Source organism: Thermobia domestica, chromosome 13 (assembly GCF_964235325.1).
Source record: "Thermobia domestica chromosome 13, izTheDome1.hap1.1, whole genome shotgun sequence".
Lineage (NCBI taxonomy): Eukaryota > Metazoa > Arthropoda > Insecta > Zygentoma > Lepismatidae > Thermobia > Thermobia domestica.
This window is the reverse complement of record NC_137466.1, coordinates 61,987,320-62,005,396: the sequence shown is the minus strand read 5'-3', so window position 1 is coordinate 62,005,396 and position 18,077 is coordinate 61,987,320. Positions and strand designations below refer to the sequence as shown.

Sequence of the window (18,077 nt, the reverse complement as noted above, 5' to 3'; positions counted from 1 at the left end):
AATTTTTCCTCCTTCTTCTCTCTATTGATGAATATCATGTACGGAAGTAAATATAATGTAAAATTGTTTGGAAATTTTCTCGATGTATTCAGAAGTATGGTAAATTTTATATATGGTTTCTGGACGTAATATAGCTTAAATAATGTCCAGCTAAATTTAAACGTCCGGAATCCATAAGGATTCCGTGAATGGAATATATTCCTTTCCTCTTATAATCACGTTTGATGCATGTCATACCAGGAACTTCATGCCAAATTCTGAATTAGCTTAAAAATATGGCGATAGCAGTCTGTAATGTCGATTCTCAGGTGCGAATTCTATTGTACGAGTATAATGCGGAGACTTTAAATTGATATCTGATGTGCTTTACGTTGTCAACGGAGATCATCTATGAGATATTCTGCGACGAAGATTATTAATTATAATTGATGTAAATATTTGATGAAGTGAATAATTGAATAAAGATATGAAATATTGTTAGATAATTATATATTGAATAAATGATGATTCTCCTTAGGCAATTGATAGCCAATGACGAATATAAAAATGATTTGTATGTCACGCATTTTCTTAAATGTATCTTAAGCGCCTCACCTGTTATTATTTAATCATAATTCGTATTAGAAACTGCATACGCCCCTTAACCTAATTAGAGCTAAATAAAAAGTGATCCGTTGTGTCAAAAGTTGGTTGAAATATTTTATTTTCATCTTTAGTAGATTTGCAACCATAAGTATTCCTGATATGTTATAGTGCTTTCTGTTTTCTTCTCCTGGTGTGGCTTTCCTGCGTGGTGCAACGTATCTGCAATCTCCAGTCCGATGCTTGCAGCTGATGAAAGTAATCATTTTGTGATCTAACATGTCATCAGCCAACAAATATAAGCAGTCCAGAAAGAGAGGGCAGTACAATTTCTTATGGGTGCTTCTAGCTTCTACGAGCCAATGTATGGCACTGGTCGCAGGTGCCGATTTCAATGAATTCGCCACGTACCAGTCAACTCACCCTTGCTTAGTACACCATCTATCAATGATTTTGTGTACATCGGTGAGTGGGAGGATTTTAGCGGTAGCAGAAGAACGAGTTTTTATGTTTTTGCTATTTTTATCTTTTGCTCTACTACAAAACAGGTAAGTGCTTGTAATATAAAACCTGTCTAACACTTATGAATATTCAACGGTTACAGGGACGTAAAATTGTCCATTTTGGACGAAACGTTTCTCGAAATATTATAATAACGTGGTACGTCGCATTTTCACGACATTCGGTAGTAATGACTAACATTTTTAGATGGTACTGATAAATATCACTAATGATTTTTGTATATGTGATAAATACAATAATACACACATAGTAATAACGTGTACTACATGTCTATGCTGCATAAAGTTTAAAAAATACATAGAGGGAGAGGAGGGTGAGAGATCCTAGGGAAAGGGAATTCCTCAAGCTTTAAGTTTTTCCCTTACAAATCCCTATAAGTCACTATTTTCTTATACATATGCATAACAACTTCGTACATTGATTGAGGAAGGATTAGGAAGATTGAGGGAGGAGGAGTCGAATTCGCGAAATACCGGAAATACACAGTAAAAACTTATTTTCCGCGCATTTATCAGTTGATTTAACTTTAGTAACCCTAATCCATATAGAATACCTAATTGAATATTTTTTTCTCGAACTATTTTAAGTAATTCCGGCGTTAAGGGATTAATTCGACGTGTATTTGCTATAATCACTCCCAGCAAAGAATAAAGCAATTTCTATTTATTTTGGAATTTCATACAATAACCAGAATTTCATTTATCATACGAAACAAAAAGAAAGACAGAAGAAAAAAAAAGAGAAGAAAGGAAACAGAAATAAGCTTGAAACCAAATCTTCACTTTTCTTGCAAAAATTTTAGAATATGTGGCTTGTTTTCTTTTGTCATAATTAAAAGGTTTTAATTATTAATATTTTAAATAAAATAAAAAGCTCCGAATAAATAGCCGAATTGGATATGATTCGAAAGTTTTCTGCAATTTTTAAGAGAATAGGGCAATAGAATCAACGGCTACTCGTAATGGAAGTTACATCCTGTTAACGCTATAAACTAAGAGAAGAAAACTAACCTATGTCACAACTGTTGTATTCGAGAATTAGGATGTTAAGTAACTTTTCTCCTCTTAACTTGCAAGAGAAATTTGTACATTTTTACCGATGTGACTTCCTTCACAAACTCCCACTGATACAATACATTCACACCTTTTACAAAGACTGCATATTTTCATATCAAAATCTTGCTAAATAATGAAATGTAACAACTTACGTCAGTTATAGACTTGGTTTCTGCATGTTGTTCTTCGCCATTGTAGAAATACTTTGAACCAGAAATCTTCATAGCAAAACCAAGATCACAAATACAGCATGACAAATCAGCTTTCACTAGAATATTACGAGTGTTTAAATCTCTGTGGCTAACACATGGCTTCAATTTATCTGAAATGAAACACATTTAATATGTAAATAACTGCTTAAACATGCATATAAAATATATTATTCTAAAACACAGATTGCATCAGCTGCTGATTTCTTTAATAAGACTGCACACAAATTTAGTCATGTATTTTCCTTGCATTTTAGAGCCTCTGAAAGCAAATACAGGTGTCATCCAGAAAGTAAGTTCCGCTGAGCAGCAGCAATAATAATAATAATAATAATAATAATAATAATAATAATAATAATAATAATAATAATAATAATAAAGTAATGGAACAAAGCTGAAATAAGTTATCTTTCAACATATTTGCCATATCTGAATAGTATATCATAACGAGACACTATATTTTGTATCTCTATATCGAGGACCGATGCGGCCTGAGAAGAACCTCCTAGTGATGGTTTGTTTGATCACAGTTATTCCTGAAGGTCTGGCCAGCAAGGAAAGCTTTTAGGTGTTAAAAGGGGTGAAAGTCATACGGGATTATTTGGATGATGAAATGTTTTACAGGGGAAAATCTGTAAGCAGTACATATTCAGTGCTTCGTTAAATTGGTGTACCACTCTCTGTACCATTGCAGTAGTTCAGGATCTGTTTACCAATTCAACGTTGAATTTCAAATGCTGATATATTCTGTGCATTCAAAAATTGTATGACAGTGCATTTTATACGTAACAGGTGTTTTGACTTTCTTCAATATTGTCGCAACACATTACGAAGCATTTGTACTTTTGTCTACTCTAACAGTGACGTCTCTGGCCTGCAAATCGGTTCAAGACTTGATCCAAATGCGCACTGTTTCGACTGCAGTGCAGTCAATGCATACATTACAAATGAAACTTACTTTCTGGATTGTATTTTGTATTTTTATTTGTTCAAAACAAAGTCCTATGAGAAATATCAGAGCAAACTTAAAGAATCAAACGGGAGAATAAAATTACATTGCCTGAAAAATCTATAGTATGTACACATCACCCAACACTTCTACATAGTGATTAACTAGGTCGAGATGTCTTAAGATGGAAAAGACAAATGGCTTACAAGGAAAATACACGAGGAATGCAAACAGTGTTGACTGAAAAGCCGATATATTTCATATGTAACGTATATGAGGCCGTCCATTTGTACCGTTAATCTTGTATACAGAGATTCGAAATTAAAACACGATATTCCAAATTGTGAGAACTTTCGAAATGGACTGAAAATGGTCTTTTCAAACAGGAAATTAAACTCTTGAAAAGTCTTCTGGTAGGATGCTAGCCCATATGATTTGAATCTTAGGATTAATTAGGGACTAGAAAAAGGACTAATTATATCGGCAAGGAGACAAATATGACGAAGGTGCTACGAATAAATGTACATGGTCATATTGTGACCCTAAACTCATATCTGTGTTTTACAAGTGTACAAGTGTATGAAAATGTAAAAATGAGTGATTAAATGTGTTGTGAGTTTCCTGAATTCGAAAGAAAACACACCTCAACAAAATTTCCCACAATATGATGAGAGTGGAAACGGCTTTTATTTCCGGTCGACCACAGTCAAAGTCCTTCAAGAAGACGAAGATATCATAGTAAAATATGTTCAAACAAAATGCAGAAAGTAGTTCATAAATCCCAGTTAGAATTGGTCTGTGGAGGAAAATCAATCAAAAATATCTGAGTGTGCAAATAGTGTCAGTATAGTGGGTTTTCCGTTTGTTTTAATATTTTTATGACATAGATGATGTCAGTTGCTTTTGTGAACTTTTAGCCATGTGATTCCCCAACCCCCGAAAAAAACAGAAGAAAAAGTCACCAGGCTATCAACAGAGAAAAGACTAGGGTTAACACTATGACCGAGAGACTAGAGTCCAGTCTAACTAATGAAAGTCAATAAATGACTCCACATCTCTTAAGCATGTGCTTGACTTTGCTGGTAAGGTAATGCTCACAATCTTACCATATTGAAGTAGTAATAGAAAGTATGCTATAATAATTTAGACCTATTATCCACATTACTAGTGTAATTAAGGAAATACACCATAGAAGAAACCACCTTTTGATTTCAACCTCTTTTCCTAAATACGATTATTTTTGAGAAATAGGCACTTCTTGGACGATGGAGTTTGTAATGAAGTGCAGTTATGGCTCTAGTACAACACTGCAACATGAATAGCTGCAGGTGTACAAAACGATAGAAAGAAAAATATATAAAGTTCCGGATGAGAGATACGCAGAAAACTAGTAATCGTCAAAAGGAACGAAGAAAAATAATCGCAAATAAGACATTCCTCATTTTGAGATTTAAAAATAATAATATACAAGTATACAGTTAACGGATCATCTCCAAGTTTCTAGAACAATATAGGAGAGTGAAAACGTTTTAAAATAGAACTGACAACATGTTTTGTGGGTAACACGGATGAATTTAGAAAAGTGAAAACGAAAACAATCCTAGTTCCAACTTTCAGTTCCGTGAAAGGTAGAAATGAAAGTAATATAAAAACCTTAGACAATTTAGTCAAAGATGCAAAAAGGATCTATCAACCACACGCCTCCTAGTTACCACTCTTGCTTCCTCGAGAAGTGACATTGGAAAAGTGTTGTGCAGTTTCTGATTGCAATGGACGTTAAAACACTGTAAGTACGCTCTCAAGAACTCTGTTAGTGACTTTAGTGAAAAACACATGAGACAGTCCTAACGTGTAACACGAGAATGTGAACCTCTCAAAATATCATGTTATTTATAGGCACTTTGGTGATGGTTTAGTTTATATTCACTTTGTTATCTATAATTGTAATAAATTAGTTTTCTTTATATCGTGCCTATGAAAATAAGTTTCTAGATCTATACTACCCCTCTCAATCTCTCTCATTCAATCATATTTTTTTTATTTCTTACAAAAAAATTATATGAACGGGGGAAGAACATATAACCGCTTCAAGCAGTGAAACTGCCTACGAACTTCGTAATATCTTTCTCTTAAAAAGCCAAGTCCACATAGTTTTGAGATTAAGATTTTATTTGCTTTTCTCACTGAAGGATTCTACTAGAAGGCAGAAACCCACAGACTATCGCTAATTTAGCACCACACAGAAGTCATCGAGAAAGATACCAGCGAATACCGAAACAGTTTGAATTAATTCACCGGATGCAAGGTAAGATTTTCTATATTGTCGTTGTTCAATATACATCCTATAGAATCTGTGGGTAATCCAGTAATTATCAACTTGCATTCTCTTATTCCCATTCTATTGTACGTAGGACAGGGAAAATATTAATTAAACGCCTCGTGTACGAAGGAAAATACAAACATACATACATTTTCTTTATCCTTTTGTATTCTCCTTACTACCGTAATCACTTTACATTATAATTAATAATTGCATAATATCCTGTCGATCAGAGGTTAAGGATCCTATATTTAATTGCATGTGCATTTTTTCTTCAATTTTGTTGCCCCCTTGATCCGCGTGGGTGTTAGAAAAGTAAAGGAATATTTGGTTCAGTAATATAATGTGATCGAAGAGCAAGCCATTTTCGTCTCCTCTCCAATTGGATTTTAGCCAGCAAAGGAACTTGATCTTCAAGTGTAAACAAGATTAGACGGTCATATGTCAGTCTATTGCTTCTACACAATAGTACGCACAGTTTTAAGCAAGTGCGCTACACAAATAATAAAGTCTGAAAAGTGTAACAATATTAACAAGTACAATCAATTACTATTTTCTTACATGTTACACCAATATTAAAAATATATATAAATAAAATTAATTAATTAATTAATTAAATCTCTATTAAATTAAAGTTCGTTTCCATTAATGAAAGTAAACGATCATGAAAAAAATTTGGTCGAATGATAACGTGAGGGAACAGAATTTTTAAGGAAACCCATGGATATGATGTACACCAAAAACTCTCCCGGTCTGGCACGAACCAAGGATTTGTAATACAGAGGTGTGCGCTGTAGTACTAAATCACTGCACTCCTATAGCACTATTATTACTAGTAAGGAGAATATAAGGCCTATGGAAAAACACCAATATCAAACTAACTTTAGTCATGATTCAAAGTTAGTGAAAGAAAAATTGTTCTACCAGTGTTAAAAATAAATTTTAAAAAAGGCATGTTTTAGAGCTATACTCTACCAAACGTTAGGAAAACCAGTGTTTCAAATATCCTAGTTTGCACATAGTTTAAAAGGATCAAAGGATTCATGAAATTCTGAAGGTGCTCGTACAAGTTCTAAGGGCTCAAGAGATTCATGAAGTTCTGAAGATGCTAGTACAAGATGTATCTAAATATGCATTGATAGATGGATTTTAGTTTAGCATTCCTTTTACCAGTGAGGCCATACAGGACTGGACTTACAGCTTAACGTGGGATCACATGGACTAGGTACGACATAGTTCGTTAATATGACTACTTAGAAAGATGGAATCTAAACCACTTCCTATATAGTTTCTCGAACTGCTTGACCTAGGTCCCATAATTTTCAAGCTAGAGAACATTAAAGCTAATTTTTCACATTCTCAGTAATTTACAGCTTCCGAAGGACGAAATTTTGATCATATATTCACTATTTATTTTTCTTTCCTTCATTTGGTACGAAGAATCCCTCCCCATGGTCTGTTTGATGGTGTGTTTTTACACAGTCTGTGTATGGATTACGTATATCGTATTTGTGTGAATATAGGCCGCAGATAAACCTTTGACACGAGATTACAGAAGAAAGTATAAATCTCGAATAAAGGGCGCACTACTAAATTTACGAAAAAATTTAAATTACACAGTACTTTGAGTTGCATCTCTCTCTCTCCCTCTTCTTCAACTTCCGTATATTCAAGGGTGACTCATCACCAATAGGACGGTTTTGTATATTGGCAGGTCTGGTGATGTAGCTAAATTAAGCACTACTGTAAGAAAGTTCAAGGTTGATTTATTCGAGAAAAGTTGAACATCTGGTTTGTGAGTGACGAAGGGAAAGAAGCGTACTAGTTAAACAGCGAAATTTATATTTTACGTTATTAGTTATGCAAATGAACACAGAAAGCGGGAAGCTGGACACAGATTTGATGTCGATAAAAAGACGTTCGTCGGTGGTGTGTAAGTAAAGAGACACTCTTAAAAATAGTTCGAGAAGTCAGTGTTCATTTCGAGGGCAAAAGTGCAAATATCCTGATGTGGAAAAAGAAATGCTTGATTTTGTAGTTCAAAATAGGGAATGTGAATATGCGTTACAACTGAAATGATTCATATTGAAGGCTGCAAAACAACACGTTAAACAAAACATTTTGCCAATGGAATTTAAAGTTTCGTATGGGCTGGATTCGGCGATTTATGCAACGAAATAGTCTATCTGTTGTCTCAGAACTACAGCTGCGCAAAATCTGCCTCAAGCTTACGAAAAGAGTTTGATATCTTTTCAGCATTACGTGATCCAACTTTGACGCAAAAATGTTTATTACATTTCCAAATTGAGAATGCAGACCAAACGCCGGTCTATTTTGATATGCCGAAGAGCACTACCGTAAATGCTGCAAGTTCTGGTAAAAGGAATGTCTGTAGCTGTAGCATGTTCAGATAATTGTTACCATTTACCGTCTCTTCCTCGAAGAAAAAAGGGCCGATAATGTGGTCCATTGAAACGGAACACCATACATTGACTTTGGGACTACCCCGCTTGTGATCCTCGAATTCACGTGGATGTTGTGCCTGTTTACTTTTCCCGACACATGAAATGTGACTTCATCTGAAAACAGAAATAGAGACAGAAGGTCACCATCTTCTTGTAAGCGGATAAGCATTGACTCACAGAATTCCATTCTCATGTCACAGTCTTCCTCCATCAGCTCGTGCACAAATTTTAACTTATAGGGCCGGACCTACAAATTCTTGCGTACGATCTTGTGTAACGTTGACTTCGGTATTCCCAGTTCCAATGATCTAGGTTTAAGCGACTTCATTGGACTCCTGGCTACGCTGTCCTGCAACGTGTGAATCAATCGTCACTCGTTCCTGCCCTTCCACTGCGTGGTAAATCTGACACACTTCCAGTTTCTTTGAACTTCTCGTACCACCTCTTGATACTTGTTTCTGCTGGGGGGGGGGGGTGTTCCCATACGTTGTTTGGAACTTTCTCCGCACTGAAACGCAAGATTTTAATTCCGGAAACCACAAAACACATTGTGCCTTTTCTTTAATAGACGCCATCTAAAGTCACGTGATTACCAGCGCAAACGTCATCGAGCATTGTGGCCAGAACAAAACTTTAAACTTCTCTTTTTCCAACCCCCAAACTTTATACACTTAAACGTAACGGTTTCCAAGTTATAGAGTTTTACTTTCCTGCAGGACTTTATGGACTCCCTGTATATATATATATATATATATATATATATAAACTATAATTTCCAATAGTCTTGATGGAACTGAAAATAACCTTTACGACAGTGACTCGGAGGAGCATTCTGGATTGTCTAGTGATGGTGAAGAATCAAACGTTGGTGATGCTGAGATGGTGGGAAGTGATTGTGCTTGATTTGGGTGAGTACAAACAAGCTGACAGTTTTGCAAACAAAGTGGTTTCTTTTCCATTTTTCCTTCAAGAACAGCTAACTGTATATATTATACATACTATATAACAAAGATACGTATTCCTGTTAATAAAAGTATTAAGTGTATAAGTGTTCCTTTATGCCAGTGTAAGGTGTTACTGGTATCCAATGAAGGTGGCAGGTATCCAATGAAGACTTTTCTTCTTAAGTCTTTGATGGTTTACAACAGTAACTGCAGTATCTTGTAATGGTATTAATTTCAACCCACCAAATGCGTGTACATGTCATTTTGAATTTGCGTCACATGGTTTTATCACGATAAAGAAAACGAACTAGATGATTGGTTTAACTACCACTCAAATTAAAGAAATCTTACAATAATTTCTCCACTGAAGAAACAGACAATGTAAAGAGACAGACAATGCTAAGAATTCTACGAGAATTTAGAGGAAACTTACGAAAACACACCTATACATGATACAATAACAATACTGGGCAACTTCACTGCCAAACTAGGAAGCAAAGACAAATACGAAAATCACTGAGAAAAATACACTACAAGCAGAAAGTAATGAGAATGGGCATCTGTTAATCCAACTTGCAACGAAGAATCAATTAATACAAAGGGTACAAGTACAAACTTCCCAGAAAAACAAATACATTTAGAAACCCATAATAGGCGTTTTCAGGAGTCCAAACAGCGATACAGACCACCCTTTAGCTGAAAAAAAACGAAGAGAGAGAATATAACAGAAAACAATTACAAATGAGGAATGGAATATCGAGAAATTAAGAATCAAAGAAGAAACTGATAAATTCAAGAACACGATTGAAAGTGAGGGTGAAAAAAGACAGAGAAAATAAACGCAACGATACAAGAGAAATGGAATGATGATATAACAGTAATAAAGGAAGCTGCGACGGAAATAATTGGACTTAAGAAAAACAAAAGTAAGAAAATAAAATAATTTGATGAAAAATGTCTAGAAATTACTAACAAAAAGAGGAACCTAGAAGAAAAAAGGCGAAGAAGGTCCGCTAAAAAGAAAGAGACGATAAAAAGTATGAATGCGGAAACAGGAAATTTAAATAAAGAAAATAAAACTAGAAAATTCTATATAGCAACGAAGAGAATAATAGCTGCAAATGATAAGGTACGAAAACGGGAAAGGAGAAATAGGAGATAAAAAAAAATGGAAATATGGACAGACTATTTTAAAGAATTATTGAACCCTCAAGACACAGGTAGAAAAACAACAAGATCAAATAGGCAAAGAAAAGATGGCTACAGCACACAAGAAAGGAAAGTTGAGGAAGAAGTTAAAGCATTATCCTCGAAGGAAGAAACAGAAGGGATGATTACTAAACTGAAAAGCAATAAGGTCCCGGGAGAAGATAGCATAACCATACAACTAATAAAACACGCAGAACCTAAACTGAAAGAAAAAAATATATGATATAATCCAACAAACCTGAACAGAAGAAGAAATACCAGACAGATGGAAGCTAGGGATAATACATCCTCTGCCCTCAAAAAAAGGAGATGAAATTGAATGTAAAATTTATAGAGGAATCATGTTATTGAATGACACATACAAAATACTAACAAGCAAGATCAACAATAGAATCAAGAAGTATGCAAAGACGAAAATAGGAAAATACGGAAGTTGAAATAGAATGATTATTAGAACTACGATACGATACGGGGATTAAAATAAGGAGATGGACTATGAGTATACACAACGCTGTTCATAATTACCCTACATGCAACTATACACAAAATAGAAGAGGAACAATAATGCACAAAACCAGCCAAATCTGTGTATACGGCGATGACGTTGCAATAATTGCAAGAACTGAGAGCGAACTAAAAAGAATTTACATATACATGGAAGGAGCAGCCAGCATAATGGGATTACAGGTGAACGCGTGCAAAACCAAATACAAGATTATAATAACTGCAGAGGATAGAAGAAATAAAATGAATATAATAATACAGGATAAGACGTTTGAAAGCGTACCCACGCTTAAATATTTAGGATATTTAATAGATAACAAACACAACACAACAACCACAATAAAAGAATGAATACTAGCAGAAAATAAACCACAGCATGCTAACAACCTCCTGCTGAAAAGCACAGGATAATAAACAGAGCACAAAATTAAAAATATAAAGAACCCAATAGTAACCTACGCTTCAGAAATATAAACGCTGATCAATGAACGAAAATGATCTACGTGTATTCGAAAGTAAAGTAATAAGGAAGATTTATAGGCCCATTAGAATTGGATAAGAATATCTTCCAACAAAGAAACAGAAGAAATCTTGAAAAACAAAGACATAGTCAGACACGTGAAAGCACAATCATGCGATTCTGCTTTCACATGTGACACCTGGGTCACATGGAACTTACGAAAGAAGATTGCCTTAAGCCAAGGCCCGTACCGAGCTGTAAAGTTGTGTGGTATGATAAGGTAACCTTGCCTGAACAAAAGAACACACGACTTAAGCCCGTCACTTCACAGCGTGCTTGACTAGTACAGTATTTGATGTGTGACCAGTAACTGGCGACAAGGTGTTTTTCACACTGCTCTACTCCAGTGAGTCCGTTCTATTTTATTTGAACGATGTTTTTATTACTTTTTCTCCTACTTTTATCCTCCGTGAAAAAGACTCCAGAGGAAAGCTGAAAGCTTGAAAGCACAGTGTGTTTTCAGAATTTCGAGTAAGTAAAATAATTTGTATTACTAGTTACATGCTCGAGAGACAAGAAAAGTTGAATGGAAACGATCAAAAGTAAATAAACCGGCCAAAAGTAATATATCTGACGAATACTTTCAGGAATAAATAAAATGCCGACCACAGTGGTTCAGCGTTCCCCTTTGTAACTTGTGGGTGAGATAAACTTGTTTACGAAAGAAAATTTGGAAAATTTTGAATAATGCATATTAATACTTAAGATCTTTTCAATTTTTAAACCGAGCCTTAAATATAAAATTGTCAACAGAACTTACCTCCTTTTCTAATATCTGTATGCAAATGCGCTAATCCTTTGGCTACAGAGAGAGTCATTTTACAAAAAGTTTTCCAGTCTAAAACATTACTGCGTAGATAGTCTTGCAAACAACCATTTGGAACATAGGACAACACTAACAAATACTCAACACAGCCTTCACTTCCTATTCGTTCATCAGATCCTAAATCAAAGAATAAAACAACTGCTATTAATACCAATTTAAAAATAAAGAATGAAAGCTAATTTCATTACAAATCACGCAATGCAAAAGTTAAATACAACTATTTATATAATGCATACAAGCGTTTTGCAAGGTTTTCTTTGGGGACCACTTTTATCAGTCACAATGTTCTACGGACTACTCTACTGTTGTGTTTTTCGAAAGATTATTATTATTGTTATTATTGTTTAAACAATTCTTTAAGCATATGTTAATACTAGTATATTTTCTTAAATAATATTGAACATTTTGGAATTACCAGAAAAATATATATATTAGTTTCTTTTAAGAACTGAAGGCTAGTAAAAATATTTTACAGAGTAGACACGGTAATAAAAAAATAAATAAAATATTAGACCTGAAAAAGTAAAAAATGCTATTATATATATATATATATATATATATATATATACATACACTCTCCATTGGATACACTTTACATATATTTTGAATTTTAAACCAACGTTAACACTATTTTTTTACAGATTAGTAAATAAACTGCAGAAATTATCTTTACGCAAAGTTTAATACTAGATAGTCCAAGAAATTTACTAATATTATCAAGTAGGAAACTCATACAATTTTATTGTATTGTATTTATTTATTTATTTATTTACTTTATAATCATTGAAACTCATGTTGAAACACGTTGTAACAATTGATCCGCGTTCAAGTCCCGTTTTTGTACTTAACACTGATTGCAACCCACGTGTCGTTGAAACAAGGAAGTCTTAATACCACGAATCATTCAAAACTTTTTTACTTTACATCATGGTGCTTAAATATTTCTGTTTTTCGTTTCGTCCTTCTCACCATTTCTCAATTCAAACATGCAGAATATCTAGACAGAATCTGTAAGGTCACTGGATATTTACCAGATTTTTAAAAGCTTCAGTTATCCTAATTTGTATGTTACAGTTTGTTTTGTTTTTCTTAGATGAAGGCTTTCTGGGTAGAAAAATCTCATTGTTTACTTTCTGGATAGAAACGCATTAAACACTTCAGGCTATTCGTTGAATTTTACAACTTGTCATATTTCATAAAGTCATTTTACTTGTCACACAATAATAATACAGATAATGTAGAATATCTGTATTCCTATATTCCTCAGACAGTGTGGTGTAAGATGAGTAATACTACGATCGGTTGTATATTCTGAAACAGATAAATGGGAAATTAGCGTACAGCAGGAGAAGCAGTGAATGTTGATATACATCGAGAGAAGAGTTAGGGTTTTCCCGACATAGAAAGCTGGACGGTGGATGTATTTACTGATGTAAATGAGGATGAGATACTGACAATTAAGAATATTATCGGAATGGTGGATATGTATATGCTTACTATGTGATTGAATATTCCAAAATCAGCCTAGTATCGAATATAGCACAAATTTCACATCTCAATTCCTGGTTTTTTTCTTTGATGGAGATGCGTGGTGTCTCAAGAAATCAAAGGGAGTGTGAAGGTTGAGAGGACTCCGACACGTGGTTTTGGTACAGGTCAGAAAGTCTTTTCTGTTTCCGACGACGTGAGTATGGAATAATCAATATTCATAACTTTCTATATGCAATGAAGGCTGAACTGGTACTGAGTCGGGAAGTTCGCAATAGTGAGTTCTTTTGTTGTTGTTTTTTTTTTCTGCCCTATTTAATTGTTTACGGATAAGATTAGAGTCTGAGAACCTCTGATTAGAAAGTGCTAATGAGAGTGCTCGATAAGGGGCATTTAAATCATGCATTCGAGGAAATTTATTGCATAAGTTACCTTAAATTCATTCTCTACACCAACGTTTCCCAACTGGTGGGCCGCTGGTGTGCCGCGAGGAAATTGAAACAAAATTATTAATTCTATATCAACCAAATTGCAAGACATAGGGAAAAATGTATATTTGTATTTCACATTACTATGAACCTCTACTATGAATCTACAATTTTAAGTTTCATACTGACTTACTTTTCTGTACATTTTTAATGTTCAAAAAAGTATCTGTTATCATTGTTATGACCATTATTGCTCTTTATTGTTGCAGACAATTTCGTAACTTGAAATTTTAAAATATCATTCAATCCTTTTGACAAAGCAAACGTGCATACAAATTACCTAGATGAAATAAATAAATTTGGGAAACTATCCGTAAAGATAATCCATTTTACACCCGTCATTCATCCCAATTATTGAGTATTCGATTACTGCGTTATTTTTCGTAACAACAATAACCGCGATAATCAAGATATTTCTGCTACTTCATATTTTATATTAATTTATACTTCCTTTACCATTCCTTCTTCTGTTGTACTCCTACAAACCAACCGTCGCATCAGTATTACCTTTCCCTAATAAACTCTATAAACTCTACCTTCAACCTGACAACTATCATGCGATTCTGCATTCCAAGATGGTGCCCAACAAGAAACTTCAGAGCTACATTTTCTTATATGTTTTTTTTTCTTTTCTTTCTACTGGTTGCCTTTATTTCTGAAGAAATATTTAGGATAAGAGTTATACAGTACCTTCTATAGTGTTGCGTGATATTTTCATTATTTTTTTGGGAAGTGTTTTGTGTTATATAGAAATACTAAAATTCACAAGAGATAAACTTCGTATTTAACTTACCGTAATATCTAAGCAACGTTGGATTATCCATAAAAGGTAAGGAATATATGTCTCTTTCATTGTAAAAATACTGTCTATGGTGACCTGGGAAAATTTTGACGGACACATCCTGATCTTGAAGTGTTCCTCTCCAAACAGAACCATAGTGACCTTGACCTATTAGCAAGAATGAAAAAAATGGAAGAGAAATTAGTATTACAAGTAGCATAAGTATGAGCAATTAGTATTACAACTAGCATAAGTTAGAAAGATACAAATAACAGTGGTGACATTCGATCAGAAAGATGTAAAAGCTTCTTCTTTTTTTTTCAAGCTAGTCACATCTTGAGTGAGGTTCTGCTGGGTTTGCCTCATTCACACCAGGCAAATACCGGGATGGTGACTAATATAAAGGGTTCCAGACCGCTTCCTTCCTTCCCCCTTTTCCCGGGTAGTGTGATCACCGAGAAACGTCATCCCTCATACGTGACGGGCTAACATGGTGATAGATGAAAAATGCCCAAAAATATAGCTAATTCCTAAGACAACGTAACACTAAATACAATCTGCTTGTTGACAGTATAATTTGCTACTCATACAGAACATAAATAACAATTTCTTCCAGCAAAATAAAAACTGTCAAATACTATTGGCAACGATCGACATACTTTTTAGTCCCCACGGAAGTTATTTTTCTTTCATCGCTCGAAAACTACGCATAAGAATTTACCCTGAAGTATGTCATTTTCTTCACCTCGAAGTATTGTATTAACTGATATATAGGGTGTTTCAAAATAACATCGACAACGCTTGGGGGATGATTCCTGACACCCAGATACTTCAAAATGTATAGACCAACCTGGTGTAGAAATCCGTCATTTTGGAGTTACAGGCTGCCGAAAACCTGGAAAATTGTACTTTAAGGATCCAAAGCTCCAATATTATGGAACCTACCGTAGTCGGGTCAAGACTTTACTAAGGAACTAGTATTTGCCCTATCCAAATATCCATGTTTCAGAATCCTGCAGTACTTCCGGAACAATTAGTTGGCAAGTACTTTAATTGTATGTCCGTAGCCAAACTCCCTCTATAAAAATTGTTGCGTGAGTACGTAGTATTTTGAAACACGTATTTTTGGACAGCGCACATATTAGTTCCCAAGTGAAGTCTTTTCTCGACTACGGTAGATTGGAGCTATGGATCTTTAAAAGTCTTTCTTTTTTCTTTGTTTCGGCAGCAGCCTATAACTCCGAAATGACGAATTTCTGCACCCAGATTGGTCTATACTTTTTGTCTTATCTTGGTGTCAGGAACCATCTCCCAAACGTTGTCGGCGTTGTTTTGAAACACCCTGAATAACAAATATTTGAATAATATTTTAGCTAAACAGAAATTAATGATAAGAGTTAATAATAATTTTAGACAATATCTGATTTGTCATACTATGTACTGCCGTACTGCTAGTGTTATCTTCATAAAGAAAAGCTTCTTGAGCTTATAGTTCAATCAGTTTCATCTCAGTAAATGCCATGATTCTTATGCAGCATCTATTTTTAGGTTTAAAAAGGAAATTTATTTTCCCCCATTTTCTCGAAAACTACGCATGAGTTTTTACACTCATGCATATCATTTTGTTCCTCTTATTAAGTTTTATCGACTGTTATATATATCTATCATTTTCTGACTTTTTTATTCGTTAAATCGCTAATAATATTGCACAATGTGTATTTGTTAAGTTTACATTACTACTTAAATAGTATCAAATCTTAACTGAACAAGAATTATGTTATAAATCTGACCCAACTCAGTGAGTTTTACACTAGCGATAACATTCTCTTCCTTCAACATACAGAAGGTCATTTTTCAGTATCATATGATAGCTGAGTGCTAAATGATAGCTTGTCCTAGTTTTGTGCAAAAATGCTGACATTTCGAAAATTGTTCCAAAACTTTAAAAAAAAAAAAGGATAAATAAATAAATAATAAAAATAAGTTGTGCAAATAAATTGAATTCACGTGCTTTAGCCATCTTGTTGAACTACTGGATATTTATTGAGAATATACGTACTGTACTGTAGTGCTATTGTATAATTAGAAATACTATTGTACAGTCCAAATGTACATCCAGCATGGCTAAATTTATTGTTAAATTGTGAAGTACAAATTTTGTTTACATATTGTGACTAGATTTAATTTCACTACGTATTATCCATCAGAAAAAAGTATCGTTCTGTTAAAGTTTGTTTTTCTGTGTTAAATAAGCAAACAAATAATAATAATAATAATAATAATAACGAACGTGTTCTATTACCCACTCATGTAACACGAATGAATTCACTTCATACATAATCCTTTGGTACAATGTTCTGTTATTAAAATAAAATAGAATAAATAAATAAAAACTTGCTAACGGAAATACGCTTAATAAGCTTTCTCTTAAATTACGCTGTTTGATGTTTCAAAAGACTATTAAGTAGAACACCCCTCGAACTAGACACCTACAACATTTTGCTGCACATTGTCTGGATTGGAGGGTATACCTTTAGCACGGATTAAAATCAAGGTTTGAAGCCCTTAGTATTTGTTGAGAAAAGAAGAAACAAATATATTTTCAAATGATATAAAATTAAGGCATTCTTTCTTCTTACCCTCCTCGTCGTCATCATCATCATCATCATAGGAACTGATGGGTAATCAAATAGGGGAATTATGGAACAGCAATGTCTGCTAAGTTTTGTGTTGCGTTCTTACGTTGATATTCGAAATTACTTCTATGAAGACAGCCGCAAGATATCAACACATGGAGATTTTTCTTCAGTGGCATGAAGCTACTGCAGTATGAGAAAAATTCCAATTGTGGAAGTGCCAGAAAGTTTTACAGACATGTCATTATTATTTAATTTTAATGCATGAACTTTATGTGCAACTTTAGTCTAATGCAAGAGCTGCTGTTAACTTCAAAGCAACGATAAATTGTTTGCACGCACTTCACTTTGTAGGTATTCCATAATCCCTTCCTATAGTTCTGTAGAACACAAAGATTCCAAAGAAAAAGAAGACAGTGTGTCACAGTATTCTCAATCTTTCAATAAAGAAATGTACTGAATCTTTTGCAGTATTAATTATTTTGCAGGTGTTCAAGGTGAAATAAGGGTACAGTCTGTTCAATGAAATATGTAGGCTTATGAAAAATGTTCTGTTTGTGAGAAAAACACATTTTTACA

The 18,077-nt window shown here is 34.0% G+C and overlaps 1 protein-coding gene across 1 annotated transcript in view; it reads right to left on the bottom strand.

Moving 5' to 3' along the window:
• Window positions 1-18,077, bottom strand: part of wit (kinase protein wishful thinking) — a 265,285-nt gene that overhangs the window by 32,005 nt on the left and 215,203 nt on the right. Inside the window, exons 7-9 of the mRNA XM_081735795.1 lie at window positions 14,875-15,030; window positions 12,040-12,222; window positions 2,312-2,481 (exon numbers count right to left, since the gene is read on the bottom strand). Of these exons, the coding sequence (XP_081591921.1) occupies window positions 2,312-2,481; window positions 12,040-12,222; window positions 14,875-15,030 (509 nt within the window). The remainder of the gene's footprint in view (window positions 1-2,311; window positions 2,482-12,039; window positions 12,223-14,874; window positions 15,031-18,077) is intronic.